The sequence below is a fragment of the Poecilia formosa genome, unplaced genomic scaffold (assembly GCF_000485575.1).
Source record: "Poecilia formosa unplaced genomic scaffold, Poecilia_formosa-5.1.2 Scaffold44, whole genome shotgun sequence".
NCBI lineage: Eukaryota > Metazoa > Chordata > Actinopteri > Cyprinodontiformes > Poeciliidae > Poecilia > Poecilia formosa.
This window is the reverse complement of record NW_006799983.1, coordinates 2,912,353-2,931,259: the sequence shown is the minus strand read 5'-3', so window position 1 is coordinate 2,931,259 and position 18,907 is coordinate 2,912,353. Positions and strand designations below refer to the sequence as shown.

Genomic DNA, 18,907 nt, shown 5'->3' with positions numbered 1-18,907 from the left:
ACTCACAAATGTTTTTTTCCTTACAGTTGTGGCACCTTTTAAGGAGAAATAAACATATTTTTCCACGGTATAGGATTTGTTACCACGACGCATTGTTACAACGAAATAATTAACCAAACATAAATGTTTCAAACTTTCTGTATGACAAGTGATGACTGTTAATCTATGACATATAACCCCTGCACCTTTTGGCCTTAGCCAGAGCCTGCACAATGCCTTGCCCTTACCTTGCCAGAGTCAGGGCTCACATAGAGCTCAGTGGTGGTTTGGATTGGACAAGACGGCTGTCTGTCAAAGAGGCGGTCCAATACCTCAATCTGCTGCGGCGAGAACAGCTCCCCTCTCATCTGCTTCCTGAGGAAGTCCCGCCCACTGTGGCCATGCCCGTTAGCCAGCGGTGACTCCTGTAAAACTGCAAAGAGGGGACACCAGGTAGGAGTGACATTAGAAAGGTTGCAGCTGGAAAATGTTAAGAGGATGCAGAATAAAGAAGGTGGGGAAATGAAAAAGGTGACTAGACGTAAGGGCTTACTGGATATATTTCTGAGATGGATACGGGGAAAAAAGTTAGCTGTCTGAAAGAAAGTCCAGTGAACTGATTCAGGATTGAAAGACTTCATAGATTGTGGAGACTCAGAAGAAAATCGCATACAAATGCAATCCATTACCTGGCATACGCTGCCTCTCCTTCTTGATCTCTCAGAAGTACACCCTCTCCTCTCTTATAAACACAATCCTCCCTCCCGCTCGTCGCATCGCCCATACACACACGTACACACAAATATATATGGCTTCGGTATCAGTATTAGACTGTGAGCTCTTGTATCCTGCAGTTATTGCTCGGCTGAGGGACTGAACGAGACAATTATAAGAACTCTGAGGAGTCGCAGCCCATAAATGATTAGAAAAGAGAGAACGAGAGAAAAAGATAAAGAGAAAAAGGGGATGAGGGTGAAAATCCCCTGCTATAGAGCCAATTCATTGCTCCAAACTGCTCCTGAGAGCCTATTTTAGTCCTGGGGGTCACAGTGTGTTTGATGTGTGTCAGGGAGTGTGTATGTGTGTCCTGGGTAGTGATGTGATATGACAGACAGGTTGAAAAGAGCTACGTGACTTCAAATTTCTATTTTTTTTTTCATTTGGACAGAAAATACGGATTCATTTGGGGAAAGGCTTTGGTTCTAAAGAAGGAGAAGGAGAGAGATGTAGAGATAAAAACCAAAGAAAAAAAATGGACAAATAAAGTAGAAAGAAAGCTCATGCTGAAATGCTGTTTGATTGCTAAATAGGCTCAAAATCAAAAGTAAATATATTTTTCTAATAAACTGAATATAATCTCTTCAGTTTTTGTGTTAAAAATTAAAATCCAGATGATTTCTGACCTTTGGACTTCCACATGATGATATTCTCTGCACGTATTTGGAGGTTGGGGCCAAAATTGTCCATACGGCAGAATGACTGAGACAGAACAAGCCCACATTTCCTGATGGTAAACTATGAGTAAATTATGAGTGCGTTAAAATCATCATTTGTCAAACTGCGTACAATCCATGACATATTATTTCTGTACAAACAAACCTTAAAAAAATATGAAACGGCAAAGAGCTACACAACCCATGAGGATTACATCAAGAACTTTTCTCTCCATACTAATATTGGGTGGTGAAGCTGTTATTGGCCATTTAGCCTGTAGCCATTTTTCTTACCTTAATGTTCATACTCACAATTTAGTTCAGTTTGCAATCAAAATGATGGAAAATGTAATTTTTCTACAAGTGTAACTTGGAGAACAACAACTTTCCACACTGGAGTTCTGACTTGTTGTTGTATTTCTAACTCAGAACATGGAAAATCCAGCTTTGAAAAACAGACAGAACACAGCATAAGGACAACGGTGATCTTAATAAATGTTCAATCTGCCTTTGTAGACTAACGTTCAGCCTTGTTCAAATTGTGAAGTAGTCCTGGAACAGCCGCTGGTTTGAGTTTATTTTAAAGACTTCGTCTACACCTCATATCTCCAGACAGCATCTATATGTCACATTCACAGAGTTGACAAACACTTTTTTCAGCACACAAACCCTCTTTCAGCAGTTCTCTCACCAACAAACACCTCGATCCTAATCTCTCTTTTACTCTTGTAGTCTCGTCACACTCGCACTCATACACAGGTGCTGGGAGCGTGGTCCAGGTCTCCGATGGCAGACCAATCAGGAGACAGATAAAGGCGGTATGATGCTTTAGCCTGGTAACCCACAGCAACCCATTTAATCCCACTGGCCAGTCGCTGTGATGGAATTCAATTGATCAATCATGTAGCTCTGATGGCACCATTTCAGCCAGCTTATTGCTTTCTGCTTTCTCTCTAACACACACACATACACACACACACAAGTCCACTCCGAAACACTGACCTAAGCTCGCCACTGTAGCATACCCTCAAACGACCGCAGAACGACAGAATGAAGAGGAGTTACTGTAGTTGAGCAGAAAGAACAAAGCTTTCACTTGTCATAATCAATATTGTCCATTCATGTGTGTGAATGCGTATGGATGCTTCTTGGCGTTGATGTAGGTGTGTTTGTGGGTGGGTAGCTTGATATCCGGCCCTCATTGTATCCATGGATGGGTAAAGAAACTCATTGCCGTGACGGGTTAAATCCTATTCACTGTCAGATACACACACACGCACACACACACGCACACACAGCTGCCTCTATCTCTGTGATTCGGTCTCAGAAGGGAAGCGTTTCTCTTCCCTCTTTTTCAGAGCAGAACAAAACAAACAATGAACCTTCATTGTTCCCTTCTTTCTGCCTTTCCCCTCTCCCCTCCGCCTCTTCTGTCTTCCTCTCCGACGACGGCTCAGCCTGCCTTTGACTTTCTTTTTTTAAAGCAACCCCACAAGCAGTTTGGATGATTAAATCCTAAAACATGGAAGAATTAAAGTTGTCAGCTATTCAGTGTGCCAGTGTGTGCCTGAGGGTGGGATATTACCTGTGTGAATCTTATTAAAGTTGACATACTGTAGATTATCTCAGCAGGAGAAGTGTCTGACCTAACAACTGAAGCTTGTAGCTAAACTTGTGTGTGGTTGTGTATGTGTGTGTGTGTGTGTGTGTCAAAAGATCAAAGTTTTGGGAGGTGCTGAGCGGAGCCACGGTTGAAGGGGACGGATCTCCCCCCTTCCTGCTTTCCGCCATCCTCCATATCTTTTTCTCACTCCAAGTTTCTTTCATTCGGTAAGCTGCTGCATGTCACAGTGGATGCACAAGGGGGTAAGAGGTCAATGTGGCATTCTGGGTAAGTGCCAATGAATCAAGTTCTGCTTCACACACACACACACACACACACACACACACACACACACACACACAAAAGACAGCCTTTGGAGCTGTGTGTCGTATGACTTTCCTTCAAATAGGACAAAAATAGGTTGAAATAAAAATAAAACATCCACCCTGCAGTAATCGATCCACCTGTTCTGGAGCTCATGTCCATGTTGAATCCACAGGGACACACTCGCACACATTCACACACGTGTGTGCACACAAGCAGCCTTAACGTGCAACAAGAATAGGTTAAGGTACAATGGTCCCCTTTTGGCCCCACAAGTCAAGTTCCTCCATTCACTCCCATTCAAATCCATTCTGCTCTCAGTCACCCTCTACTTCCCCTCGCTTTGGCTAGAGGGCACAGGTCACCACAGGGTTTTACCCCCACACACTCCTCCCACCAAAACACAAACACACACACACACAAATACAGGCTGCTGATTCCACCTTCATGTGTTCCCACCACTTGCACAGCTGCTGTTTGAATGCTAATGTTACTGTTCTGGAAATAAAAATAGTCCTTATGCTACGATATGATGTAATTTCCTCCCATCAGTGTCATAGTAGTGAATGCAGGCTTATATTACTCTTCATCTCTAAATTGGGTTCTTTATTTGTTATTCTTTAATGAAAATATGTCGTCTGAACTGAGGGGTGAAACCAAACCATCTAATCCTTTGGTTGGGATGTTTGTCGCTACCTTTAGCAGTATTTTGAGTTGTCAAAGTGACATTATTGGCCAAAAAATTATGGAAATAAATGAGAGATCAAGAAAACTGACAAATTTCACATACATTTGAGGTCTAACTAGACTGTCAAACGTTTGGTAAGACAAGGTTTTGAGAAAAACTTCCCTGTTAAAGTATGGAACTCTCTTTCTCTGTACATAAAAGATGGAAATCCATAAGAAAAGGTTTACACTTTTGAGGCAGAGCTCCTGTACAGAGAGCAGAAGCTCTGTGACTTTTATGCAAATATGGATTTTCAAGAGAAACCTCAATACCAATACACAAATAGAGCAAAACAATTGAAAAAAAATGAATTATGTAATAAATTAGACATATTTGTATTGTATACATTTATGATATGCCATTTAAATTGAGCTAAGCAAAACCATGGAAACAAATGTCTAAAAACACATGTAAACAGTTATAAATTAGTTGCAGATAAATGTGTAATCCTTTATTTAAATGTATTTTCGTAACGTTAGCAGCTCCACACATCCACATTGCAAATTATATTTCCTCAAAAATGGTTCCATCCACCTTCACATGTTTCTATCATCCTTTGTCTCTGACTTCAACAAATGCCACCGTTCTCCACTTTAACGCCTACCGCACTGTGTAAAATATTCACCTTTTTTTAATTAAACAGTCATTTTAACAAAGTCGACAAAGGAACAACGAGATTGTTGGGCTCATCTCTACATGACCTGCAGTATATGTGCGCGAATGTCAACTCCGACAAACATATGGGCGTGCGTGTATGTGAGACGCGTGCTGCATTGTTTGTCAGTGTGTACGTGTTTGTCTGTCCATGTCAGCGCATGCTGTTCCTGCTGTCGCCCCTTGCTGTGTGTGTGTGTCATTATCCAGCGGGGGCTGCTCTAATGGAAGCTGTGATTAGCAATGCTGTTAATTAGACCACAGAGCCAACCCCGCAGACCTCTGCCATAGAAACGCTGCAGATAAAACGCTGCCCCAAAACGTGACGGTAGGCAAAATCAGGTCGACGTGAGGCTTTCTGACCACCTCAGTGAAATATGAAATGATACAATGTTTTGTTTTCATTTACTAAGTATGGTTATGTTGGAAAAAAAAGAATTCAGGTCAGTGCAGGCTGGTTAAAAGTTAATTAGTTATTTAGTCAAAAGTAGCCAAAAAAATATTATATCAGTTTTTCACTAATACAGGAAACTTTTTGTTAAAAAAAAATTAATGAAGGCCTTCTTTTCTGTCAACTATTTCATTGGTTACTGCGAGTTTTCAACGTCCTAAAGCAGCAAAGCAGTCCCAGGTCATCGCAGTGCCAACATCATGTTTGATTGTTCTTCATCTAAAATGCTGTTAATTTTACGCCAGATGTAACAAGATGAATATATATTTCAAATCTCTCCTCAGCCATGTTTATCCCTGTCTCTCTTTTATTCCTGGATCATAAAAAGCGACCTTAAGGCAATAATGCTTTAGATGTTCTGTTTGGGTTTTTACTGGGAGAATTGTCAATGTGTCTTGGGGTAATTTCAGTAGATAGTGGCTCCCACTACGACTCTTGTGAGACCAAACAGTTTTGTATCCCTTTCCAGTCTCACAGATGCCCATTGGGTTCTATTCTGTTCTTGAGTTTCTTTTGCTTGCTGTGCTATTTAGAAAAATTTTGGATAAAGAAAAATATCAAATTGATGTTGGTTCCATAAAATGATGTGAGTGCAGCTGCAAAATTGACGGTTTTGTGTTTTCTGGTACAACTTGGACAAGCCCCCAGATTGTTTAATGAAAGCTGAGAAAAGACATCCATAAATGTGGACAATGATTTGAGTATTGTGGTGCCAAAATTAGAATTGTTTGGTTGTTTTATCGTTTTCAAAAATGCATCAGAAAATGTTGAGCTAACCAGTATTTAGAACCACGAGTTCTCTCATGACTTATCTGTCTCAGTTTGTAAGAAGTTGTGGTGTTTGCATTTATATGTTAACTTGGTAGGAAGTGGGTGAACTTGATAACATAAATGCAGCTGAATTCTCATCCTGATTTGTGTTTGGATCAAAAGCTCAGATTTGGGGGAGTTTAGGACTTTGTAATCCACTGATGGGTAAGCAGGCAATATCGAGCACATCATGGTTCATCTGGGATTCACCTGTATCCGGCTGAAACGATTTCAAAATTCATCAGGGGTGGGAAAATGCACCCATACGATGTGTGTGTGTGTGTGTTTGTGCTTGTGAGGAGAAAGAGACACTAAACGAGTAAGCGAGAGAGAAAGAGAGAGAAATAGCCCCTGGTGGCATTCTGTCACCCTACTTCACTCCAACATCTGGTGCTGTCTCATTTACCGCAGGAGACTGTCTGTGTGATGGCTTTTTAATGCTACTGATTCTACCACATACACACTCATAATCACACGCACATCCGCTACACACACACACACACACACACAGAGGTTCACAATCACATTACCATGCAACATTGATCCAGTATGACAGCACATATGATCAATAGAGCATGCATTAATATTACTTCTCAGGTGGGCCTCCAGTGGAGCACAGTTGGTAAACAAACACGGGATTCTCATTCAAGATGTTTGGTTTACAGCTCCCAGACTTCATATATGCACGCACTCACATAATAGTCATTGATATTTATGTTTTTCAGTGGAGGAGATTTTCCAGGTTTCACCAGCACTTTACCTGTTATTTCCAATGTGTACAGTTGAAATGTCAATTTGATTGGAAAAATGCAAAGATTTAGGAACATGCAGGATAACTACGTACCTTCATCCCTCTTCCTCTTGCCCACATCAGCAGCAGAACTGATTCCCAGGATGCCACTGATTGAGTACGATGAGCCAGCAGAGTCGCTGGTGACCGCTGAAACCTGCGTGGCAGCTACAGACGTCGCTGCAGACAGATTGCATTGTGGGTTAATAAAGGATGCATCATAAATCACAAAAATTGTCTTTTTGTGGACATTTTTCTCCACAGAAGAAAAGCTCTCAAACTAAAGTTGGACTGAATTTGTTCCACCGATTTTATCCAACAGTCCCGATATTAACACTGTGTGTTACACTGAGCCCAAACTTTGTACACGTGTATTAGATTTTTTCTCTTTGCAAAGTCAAATTCACCTCGGTTCCCCTGGAGTTAAACTCAACCACAACTTCACCAGGAAGAAAAATGTGCAACAAAATGTCTGTACTGGAGTCTTGCTCCTTATTGTCTCCTCCTCTGAGCTTCCCCCTGGAGGAGACAAGTTTCTTGATGGGTGACACAGTTGTCGGCGTTTTGGTGACACACACACTGCGTAACCTCCTGACACACATCCACAAACTGCAACATGCAGTCAGTCACTCTCAGGTCCCTTATCTGCTGGCGGATATCGGGCTGAGTGACAGTATGGTATCCCAGGAGGGACAGAAAGGTGTGGCAACAGACATCCTAATCCTCTCTCCCAATAGACCCCTTCACCCCCCAAATCACAGACAGACGAGACCAAAAAGAGAGTAAGAAAAAAAAAAGAAAAAACAAGACGAACCACGGGATCAGAGTCCCCTCAAGCCGTTACTCTTTTTGCTAACGACAAGGAGAGTATAATGAATGCATATCCCCTCTTTTCCCATCACTTGATTTAGCACTTCAATTATCTGATTTTCCTTTCTCTTTCTTTTCACTCTTCTTTTTTTTTTATCAGAACGTAACACTCTTATTCTGCAAATCCAAATGTTCAATTTTCCGCCTGGGAGTGGGAGCCATTTATCTGTGTAATCTGTAAGCGTGCGTGTGGAAAAGAGAGCGCGCACTGCGTTATATCTGGGTGTGTATGTATGAGGGCGGATCTGATAAATGCGAGTATAAGGCGGGAGTCAGGGAGCAGTGTGTGAAAATTAATTTAGATTACTAGACAATGTGTGATCATGAAGATACAAAAAGACAGCAAGGCGCAATCCACTGCAGGGAAAGTGAGGGACAGTATTTGTCCTCTGAGATACTCATGGAGTAAAAGGAAGTTATAGTATATTTCCTATGTGGGAGTAAAAGGCTTTGGTTCACAGATAAAAGATTATTCAAATATAACAAGGAATGTGGATCCTCAAATAAGAAACTCGCTGAATGCATTTTTGTTTCTTCATAACATTTTTTCCTCCATGGTCGACCCAGTGCAGGTGGTGGGAGACAGAAAGACTCTAGTTAAAATAGCATCACTGATGGACAATGTCTGCCACCCCATGCATGAAGCTGCTGCTGAATGGAGAGCTCCTCCAGTGACAGACTGCTGCATCCTTGGTGCACAAAGGAGTGCTATTGTAGATCCTTCCTCCCAGCAGCTGTTCGACTGTATAACCATCGCTGCTCCAAACAAACTCATCAATGTTCCTATAAATGCTGCTACCTGCACTCTCTTTAATCACTTTCAACAACATTTAAAAAATCTGTAGACCTGCAAATTTTTTTTACATTTTTTTAAATTAACCTACCCAGTTCTTCATTTCTTTGAACCAGAGTAGCTATTTTTTAATAACTGCACAATGAAAATTTCCCTTACTGAACAGTATTTTTATTCCTTATTCTTTTATGCGTTTCATTTTTGTGTGAATCTACATGCTTTGATTGCCTTTTACTTTGTTGCATTTGCACATAAATTTTCCCATTGTGGCACAATAAAGTCAATTCTGTTTTAGTCTATTTTATTCTAATGGGGCCTCTAAGTGGCAGATTCAGGGTAGAAGCAGTGAACTTCAACATCTTGTTTATCTAATTGTTTTTCTACCTGTTACTTGTATGTTATTGTGACACAATCGAACATGCAGAATCTTGCACAAGTAAGTGCCTCTTGAGTTTGTCCACATTTTCTTCTATAACAACCAAAAGCTTTCATGTTAGTTTATAAAACTTCCTGCACCTTGAACATCTCGCTGAGATCTGTTCGATTCACCCTCCAGAAATACACAAGCACAAAGCTACCAAGATGCAAACACGTGTAAGAAGGTGCTACAGTTAAATCTACTGGCCGACATGCAAAATGCTCTGGGGCAAAATAAACACAGTAATTACACCATCTCCAGGGTGAAACATGGTGGTTGTACTTCACGCTGTGAGGACACTTTTTCTTTGGATAGGGCCAGGAAAACCGATTAGAGGCTGCAGAAGACTTGAGCCTGACATGGGCAACGACTTCATACTTGCAGCCAGAGCAAATAAATCCAATTGAGAATCTACTGCAGCACTTCTTCCAAATTGATATTCATGGATGGCATCCATCCAGTCTGAGTGAGTTTGAGCTTTCTGTCAAAGACCAAAGTCTGCAGGGTATTAACTCTGGGAGGCTGAATACAAAGGTATGCAATATTTTCAGGTTTGTGTTCCTTAATTATCATGCTTTGCGTTTATCACAAAATATCTTCATAAAATAGGCAAGTTTGAAGCAAATCCAAGAATCAGGAAATTTCACTGCAGCTCATGAAAAGTTGTCTGAAATTTCATGTTTCTTATGAATAGCACTACAGAAAACTCTTCTTACAGACATTTTCCCTTACAATAAAGGATATTTCTGTTTTATTTCATGTTGAGAGTATGATATACTAGTACTGCAAACAAGGAGACAAAGGTGTTAACAGCATGATTAACTTTTACCTTTACTCCTCCAGTAAGACTCAGAGTTAACTTTTCTGCTGAGGAAGATATCTTGACTTGCTCAGGTGTCTCTTAACAACACCAAAATAATTTAAACCCATTCCTATGGTCATTAAAAAAGTCTTTGCGTTTCTAGTTGCGTCCCTAATAATGATGACATTTTGCTAAGCTGATATATTTGGAGTCTCTGCTTTCTGCCATCTCAGCCGACATCTCAGTGCTAAAGGAACCAGAATGTGATGGAGGAACGTACCTAAGCTGTGAGCCGACACCGAGCCCGTTTGACCAGGCTGCTGCTGAACCTTAGTCCGTATGATCCTGCAGAAGAAGAGAGGAGCTATTAGTGTGTATGAAGTGGCTTGTTTGAGAGATCCTGAGTGACAGAGAGAACATGACCATCGTGGGAGCAAAGCTGTGTGTGTTTGCGTGTGTATGTGTGTGTGTGTGTGAAGTGGCTTAGGCAGGCTGACATGGCAGAGGGGCCTCACACTTCCTGCTTGGTTGATCATGCAAGCCTTTTCTTCCTCTTTTCTTCTTCATCCTTTCCTCCCCTTTTCCTCTCCTCTCATTTCCTTTCCTCCATTTTCCCTATTCTTCCCTTTTATATCTGTTTCACCTTCCTTTTCTCTTTGTCTGCCTCTTTGGCTCTCTCGTTCTTTCTCTTGTTTCCCCATCCCTCCCTCTGTCGCTCCCTCTGTGCACTCAGGGGAAAGGGGTTGTCATTGTAGCATCGTGTAGAACCACTGAGCTGCGGCTACTTCATACATATGGAGGCTGGGGGCCCTCTTTGCAATCCCCCTCTTCCACTCCCACACCGAAAAAGATACACAGATAAAACACACAACATTCATGTTGTTCCGTGCTTCGTCTACAATCTGCTGTTACAGTTTGATACCCAGACCCACACATTGCACAGACTGTGGCACCTGTTGATGGAGCTGACGCTGGGAACGCTGTCGTTGTCGCACACTCTCTCGGCCAGGAGCCTGTCCCGGATCTCCCAGGCAAACATGGTGGGATTTTGGCGTTTGTAATCGGCGATCTTGTCGACCACTTTGGGTGTAGCAACCTTTGGTTTGGATCCCCCGATTACCCCAGGGCGGATGCTGCCCGTTTCATAGTACCTGTAAGGAAAAGCACAGGTTTGCCTGAAGCACAGACAGGAACATAAAATATGTTGGCAGAGTTTATGTGAAGAGCTCCACTGCTTTGCAAAACCCCTTTAGTTAATTTTATATGACAGATTAACAGAATGCGCTGCATGATTGTGAGGTAGAAGAAGATGTTACACATTAATTATAATTCAGCACCTCGACTCATTACATTGTTGAACCACCTTTTGTTGTACAACTAAAAGTCTTTGCAGCCTCTAACAGGTTTTCTTCAAGGTTTTTCCTTCATTTAACTCTATTCATCTTCTCTTTAGTGCTGATCAGCTTTCCTATCACACACCCCGGTTGGCGTAGCTCCACCACCATGTTTTAGGATGTGGACTATGTTGAGGATGATGCACACTGAACTTTGTGCTTCTAAAGGGAAGAAATGTGGAAAAGTTCAAGAGGTAATGGTACTTCAAGGCACCGCACATAAAAGATTTTAAGAAATAGTTTTTTAAAATCACTGATTTTAAAAACTATCTTCTGTCTTACGCATATTCACTCTGTGTAATAGCTGATTGGTAGACAAAGTTAATGATGGAGCAACAAAAGGTTAATTGAGGGAGCACACAACATTCAGGTTGCCAAACAATAATAATAAAAAAAGATAATTTTGTCTTATATTTTCAGACTTGCTCTGAATCAGCACCCATGATAGCAAAGATAGAGTTCATTTTGAGGCTTGTTCCAGTGGTTCCCAAACTGTGGGGTGCGCCCCCTGGAGGGGCGGGGGGATGAATGAAAGAAAAAAGATGACCGCTGTGTGGGAGAGGTGTTGCGGGGCAGGGGGTGGAAGAAGACTATAACAGGGAGTCTGGATATTATAAGATCAAACAGTACAGCTAAACTTTCACAATCAGACATTATTTATTTTCTAAATCAGCTACAATTGCCTTTTGCAGGTGCTGCAGCCATATTGGATCTTTAGGTCAGGATTATGGAAAACCTTCTGATTTTCCCAGTCAGAATTAAAGACTTCAGCGGTTGATGTTTCACCATTTTGAACTTCTGATTGCAAATGTAATATGGCATGAATGCTGGAGATGCTACATCTTGCTACTGGCTACCTTCCCCATTAAAGCAGACATATTGCTACAGGGGCATTATCCATTTCCAATGTCACCAAATGTTTGCTCAGTTTGCAAAGTCAGTAACTCAAATCAGTTGGTTGGATTTCCTTAGACAGAAAACTTTTTTTTTTTTACCAACTGGCTAAATATCTGCATGGAATCTGTCTAAAACTGGTAATTTTGAATCAAACAACCAGAACTGGATAAATGGATGAAAAATATTTCATTATCAGATATTATGAAGACCTTGTCGAAATAAAAATAGAGACAAAGCCTTTTAATCAGCTATCTTTAATTATAAGAAAAAAAATATGTTTATCTATTAAAAAACACCCGTCGTCATTTCTCATCTGTGCACTCATTGACTCCAGCTACTTTCCAGGAAACTTCAACATATTTTAAGAAGTGGAAATAATGAAATGGAAGGATAGATATTTTGTAGAGATACAAATCTGAAAAGTGTGGAGTGCATTCGTATTCAACCCCTTTATGCACCACAAGCAATTACATGTAGGAGTCAGCCAGTTCATAAAAAAGGGGTCCAAATTGAAATCAGTAGATGAACAGTGAGAAAGATGAAGAAGCATGAATATTTTTGTGAGGCTCCGCAGCACTATCATGATCAAATCATCTTGTTTATCGTTTTTAAATGAATTTGATGCAGTGAGTAAAGTTTTGACTAACATTTATTAACCCTACAGCCTTTCTTCTGTTGTATTCTGCGAATGACATCAAACACTTTCAGCTTGTTACATAATGCTGCATCTGTCTGATTTACATTGAGATATCTGTGTCAGCTAAATTGTTTAATGCGACTGTATCCCCCTCAAACAGCCGTGACACAATGCTTCTGATGCCTGACTCGATCTGCTGAACGGCTGCTGTTTTCCCCGCATAGAAAAAATTGAAGCGTTTAGTGTCCACCATGGCTATTTCATGAATGTATTTGCATGCAGAAAGGGCAGGAGGGCGGGAGATGGAAGCACAGCTAGTGCACCGCTCAGTTTGCAGAAGAAAAAATTTAAAAAAAAAATGCTTGTGTGTGTTTGTGTGTGTGTGTGCGGAGGGGGCGAGGGGTGCTTTGCGTGGCTGCAAGCTGTCAGTCAGTCTTAAACCTGCTGCTCTCCCTCCACTGTACGGTGGAGTAATCCTTTCCGTGAAGATGCGAGTTGCTGTAAATGTGTGCCTCCTTGTCTTTCTCCCCCTGTGTGTGTTGCACTTTTTGACTCCTCACAGCTGGAGCATAAACACAGCTGAAGGAGAAAAAAACAATCTATTTTCAAATGGAAAACGATTTAAATTATTCACAGCTGAATCATCGGTGAATAAACGAGCTCGGTTATTGATATCCTGCTCAACGATGAGCCGACGCACTCACTCACTTGCTCGCACACACGCACACGCGCACGCACACACACACACACACTCAGAGACACGCACAGGGTGGTAGAGTTGGTGTTTTTGTTCTGCTGGCACCAGAGAGACAGAGAGGAGAGGATAAAACAGCCCTCCCTCCTTCCATCCATCCCTCGGTCCCTTCTCCTCCCCCTCACAGTAACGCTTCAGTGAGTTGAATGGCCAGGAGAGGGGAAGAAAGAAAGAGATAGAGAGGGAAAGACAGAAAAAGGGAAAGGGAGGCATGAGAGAACAATGAGCAACACATTTTTTGATATAGCTGAGGGTCGCTGTTGCTAATCCTTCCCCTCTGTCCCCACAAATGGTCTCTATGTCTCTCATTCATTTTTCTTCTTGCAGCACTCCACTCTCTTAACACGCCTTTTTCCTTTCTGATTGTTCTTCCATTTATTCCATTCTTCACCTTTCTCACTTTTTTTTTTTGGTTGGTGGCGGTTCAGAAATATTGTACCACTTTCATTTTGATGCTAATTCAAAAAAAGAAAAAAAGTGATGAATCTTTTTCCCATTGTCTGCCTTTTTTTTCTCTTGTGGGGGACGGAACGAGCAGGGATTTGCTCTTGAATTTAGCTTTGAAAAGCCAGACAGACACACAGAGGAAGGAGAGAAAAGGGAGGTGAGAAGATTCACAAAACTGAGAAGCGTCAGGGAAGACTTACGGGACACAGAGGCGAGAGGGGGAAGGTGAAAAGGTGGAGGCAAGCGAAACTGAAGGCCAACATGGCTGAAAATACAGCTTATGTGTGCTGAAGAAGAAAGAAGTTTTAGAAAATTGACCAGTCAGCTTCTCCACCAACAAGCTCACATCAACTAGAATGTAAAGCAGAAGTTACAAACTAAAATTGTGTAAGATCTAACAGTTTCACAAAAAAAATAAATAAATAAAATGTTTAGATGTTGGAGGGATGGTGCAGGAAGGATTCTGAGTTAAGGAGTTTTTCAAAAATTATGGTGTGGCTTAAAACTGGACCGGTCGTTGTTTATTGGAAGCTTAACAACACTGCCAACTACTTACAAGAGTAAACTGTAATGTAGAAATGCTTCATTTTCATTTATTTAAAATTGTTTAGAGCACTAACAAGTTTCAGACTTTGTTCAACTTTTCCAGTACTGGAATAAAAAATGAATTCAGTTTAATTAAAGCTAAAGAGTGTGATTGTGTCTGTGCGTTGATTTCTCAAACTCTAAAATGCCAACACAAGATGTGACTACAGCACAAATAATAACCAGCCATGTTCATGTTCACTTTGTACTAGTAAAGGGACAATGCTTAAATGCAGACACTTTCTGCTTCTCTTCCATAAAAGCACACATTTTCTCCCAGTGTCTAGCCACAAAAAGGGCAGCAGTGAACGTCATCAGTATTGTGCTGGCATGTTTGTCTTTTACCTGCCCAGTATCTTGCTGACGCATCCATGGCTGACCCGCAGCTGCCTCGAGATGTCGCAGGGTCGAACCCCTTGATGGGCGAGCTCCACTATTCGCTGTCGGACCACGTCTGGAAGGGGTCTGCCGTTTACAAACACGCCTCCGAGCTGGTTCACGCCGCCATGTCCTGGAAAAGAGACCGCAAGAGTCTGAGAGGGTTAACAGCAAGGATGCAGACGAGTGACACAGGCAGAGGATAGTCAGTGGTTTGGTTATGGGGGTCTTAAGTGCTGGATTGTTAAAGATATGACTTTTACAACAAAAAAAAAAGAAGAGAAATGTTTTCAAATGTGAATGACAGCATGTGGATTGAAGATGGAGTGGTGATTTAAAAAAAAAAAAAAAAGATTTCCAGTAGAGTGCATTTAAAAAACAACCATTTTTAATTGAAGCAATAAAATCCTTGAAACAATTTGTATAATTGGTTAGATTTAAAACAAGTGTATCTGAGGTGAAATTGATTGAGAGCTAAATGATGTCAACCAAAGTTTCAAATGCTCTTACTGGACTAAATTATTTAAATTCTAACTATTTTTATGTTAATTTTGTTAATCTAATTTGTTCTGTCATGTAACAAAGTCAGAACGTGTAATTGAAATGACAGTAAACTTAAATTTTTCCTGACTCACACGGCAGCAACTGCATCAAGATTAAGAAGTTCAGATTGCTAGCAAGTCCAACTTTGCCATAAGTGCTACTGCTTAATGGATAAAAACTTAAATTCTTGAAACTTTCTCTACAGCACAATACAATCCATATAAACATAGCCTTACTGTTCAGTGAACTTCACACAAAGCAAACAAGATCAACACTTGACTGAATCAGCAGCTTCAGTTCAGTTCTAGTCAAAATGTTTAGGTAGTTACCAAAATAAAGTGGTTTATTGTCCGCATTTAACCATTGGGTTACAAAAGCACCTCGCTAGAACAGATCTGGAAAACACATTGCTATATTGAGAACATTTTATACTTTATTTAGTTCAGTGACAGAGTTGAAGTCAAACGTCCTGCAGTGCTGAGCATCATAAAGTTTGGAAATGAAAGTCGCGTCACAGCTGTGGTTGTTGAATAAAAGATGAGGATAGCTTTAAAAGGTTTACTACTGTTCCAGGAATGTTTCGTGTGTTAATTAGCAGCCAGTTATTTTGAGTTTTGTTCTTTTTAATGTGGAAGACAAATCAACTGTAAGGAAGATTTGATAACAGGGAAATTTCTCTTTATTGAGAAAATCTAAATGTATTCTATTGTTTTGTTGTTTATTAACCATATGAACTAAAAAACAAACTACATCCAAAGTTCAGCATTAGATGTGTAAGTGATTAAATAAATTATTTGAATATAATTATATTTAAACTAATTAAAATTAAAGTACAAATTGTAAAGTATTGACTGGAGTTTTGTTAATTTCATTAAGTATCTGATCCTAAGTACCTTTTAAACGTACCAAACTTTCAACAAGTAATTTCAATTACATGCCAAAAAATGTACGTAATTTGTTGAAAGGAATTTTATTTGTTTATCTCTTAAAATAAGTCTTTGGTTTGGTTTGACTTTATAAAAGTAGTTTAACAGAAGCATAAGCAAAGTTACATACAAACAAAATAAATCTTAAACAAAAGCAAACCAAACACAAAAGGAATAGTAGTAAAATATATTTAAACGTTCAAAGGAGTGGGTAGAAATATGAACTTATTTTTACACCCATCCCTCTAACATCTGTAGCATCATCAGATGAATTATTTTTCCTGTTAACATGTTTAAGAAAAGAAAAACCAGGGTAACACTTTATTTGAAGGGGGGTGAATAAGACTGTCATGACACTTTCAGAAACATGACATAACACCTGTCATGAACATGAATAAGCCTTCTTGAATATTTATGACTGTTGTCTTAAAGCGTCATTACTGTTTAAACTTTACCTTTAATAACATAAAGTTACCTAATTTTTAAAGTGCAATCAGTAATACTTTTATAACAAATTTATATCAGTAATGATTTCTTGGTTAATGTCAAGTTGTCATAACAAAGACATTTTGAATAATGTCAACTTTGTATTAAAAGTGTCATAATTTACCGAATGACACTTTATGACAACAGTCATAAATATTCATGAAGGCTTATTCATGTTCATGACAGGTGTTATGACAGTGTCATGTCAGTCTTATTCACCCCCCTTCAAATAAAGTGTTACCAAAACCAGTTACTGTGATGTAAAGATTATTGGTCATAAATGATCATGTAGCAACCTACACCTGCCTGGTCACTTTTTTTGTTTTCTTAGCTTCTTATTGCAAATCATCCTAATGAATAAATTAAATGTAATACTTTTTGTAACCTTCACTTCATTAGCATGTGTTTGTTAAAATCCAAAACGATAGTCCAAATTTGATCCAAGGAGAAAAATTTAATCAATTCTGGATGGCAGCAGCCCAGGTATCGCCCTCCAAACCGGAGTTGTTTTTTAATGCATCTGATCTGCACTACATCTCTCATTTATCCTGCAAAGCAAAAGAGTATCAGTTGCTCTGCTCCACAAAAGCAACTTTTTCCAATTTCACCAAGGGGCAAGCTAAGCAAAGATGGCAATTAAGTGAAGGGATTTCAATTAATTATTGACCAAGGCCTCGGCTCGGCCCCACAGCAGAAGATGCTGGTAATATTCCCCTCTAGGGAGGCAGGGATGAAAGTAAAGCAGGAAATAGATAAAAACAAAAAGCAAGGCTGAAATACACTAGAGTAGAAGAAAAGACAAGCTGCAGCTTAAGGTAATTGAAAAACCTCCTGGAAGCAGGATTTATTTTATGTACCACAGCTATTAGCTAAAAAAAAAAGAAGTAAAACAAAAATCAATCAAATGTGCTTATTAGATAAATTTCTATCATACCTATAATTTTTTTTCTATTAAGTTAAAAAAAACTTTCTAAGCAGTTCAACAATAAATCAGAGTGAACTCTGAAGCACATGTTGCCCATGAATACATCTCCAAACTTCACAGTAAACATATAAAGGCTCTTTACTCTGGACTAGATTTAAAAATAATGACCTGAGATGTTAACTTTGTTCTGCCAAACCTGGGGATAAAAAAAACCACATTCCCTCTCTCTGCAACCTCCGAGTTTGTGTTTGTACTGTATGTACACATGAATCCCACCAAAGGCAAAGTGTAAATCAACTTTCCCCACCGTTTAATCCACTAGCTTTTGTATTACCATAGTGATTACGTCTTTAGGGGAAACACACACGCACTCTCTTCTTTACACACAGACACTAATCCTAGCTGTGGGGGTAATAGATTTTAAACACATAACCCCAGCAGGGGTAGCGCCTGAAACAGCAGGCCGTCCCGTGGACCAGCCGCCTTGCCTTCGTCTTCTCATCATCAGTACGAGGAAAAATAAATGTAAAGATACATCGTTTCTCCACCTCTAACATAAATAAGTCAATATGTGAAACAGAACTGTCCACAAACACGTCTAATAAGGACGGGCTGGCTCTAACCTTACCGCTTCATCTTTTTAGATGTAAGAGGGCTCATTAAGCAGACACCAGCACAATTTGAAAAGCAATCACTCTCGACAAAAGGCGGTAATGTATCTGGAGAAAGCGAGAGGTATCTGTTTATGCCATTCCTCTCAGAACTACTCTCACCCCAGGGTCAGTGATGAAATGTTATCATCTTGTTATCTTTCAAGAAAACATGAGACGATTTGGCAACCGTTTTTGTCATCAAAAATAACTAGTTTGCTAAATATCACAATTAAATACAGTGCGCATCAGATGGTTAATTAAGGTACAGCACAGTTGTACCTAGTTCTGCTGAAGTTTCCATTCCTACTTCCTCTACAGTTAAACTCCCTCTTTAAGATTTCAGAGAAAGTGCTTTAGGGAACCGAGTTTTCTCACTTTGTGCAGAGCATGGAGTAACGCACCGCTGCTCTTCCTGCACCCACTGCTATGCACTGCCAGTAAGATGGCTGAAATAAGGCCCTAATATTTTCCCTCACAAACATGATGTGGAAATGTTTTCCAATCATGAAAAACAAGGACAGTCATGGTGTGGGTACCAAGGACTCGCCAAGCACTCTTATTCTTATTATCAGGGTCCGACTGTTTACTGCTTTAGCTGTGTTTACTTTGTTTTCTTTTATTTGTTTCA

General features: G+C 40.1%; 1 protein-coding gene across 3 annotated transcripts in view; it reads right to left on the bottom strand.

Moving 5' to 3' along the window:
• pax5 (paired box 5) overlaps positions 1 to 18,907 on the bottom strand; it is a 58,985-nt gene that overhangs the window by 25,855 nt on the left and 14,223 nt on the right. For 2 of the 3 annotated variants that reach the window (XM_007551944.2, XM_016671439.1), the window contains exons 2-6: positions 14,714 to 14,879; positions 10,608 to 10,805; positions 9,935 to 9,999; positions 6,826 to 6,951; positions 228 to 412 (exon numbers count right to left, since the gene is read on the bottom strand). In XM_007551944.2, the coding sequence (XP_007552006.1) occupies positions 228 to 412; positions 6,826 to 6,951; positions 9,935 to 9,999; positions 10,608 to 10,805; positions 14,714 to 14,879 (740 nt within the window). The remainder of the gene's footprint in view (positions 1 to 227; positions 413 to 6,825; positions 6,952 to 9,934; positions 10,000 to 10,607; positions 10,806 to 14,713; positions 14,880 to 18,907) is intronic. The other variant, XM_016671440.1, reaches the window with a different exon arrangement.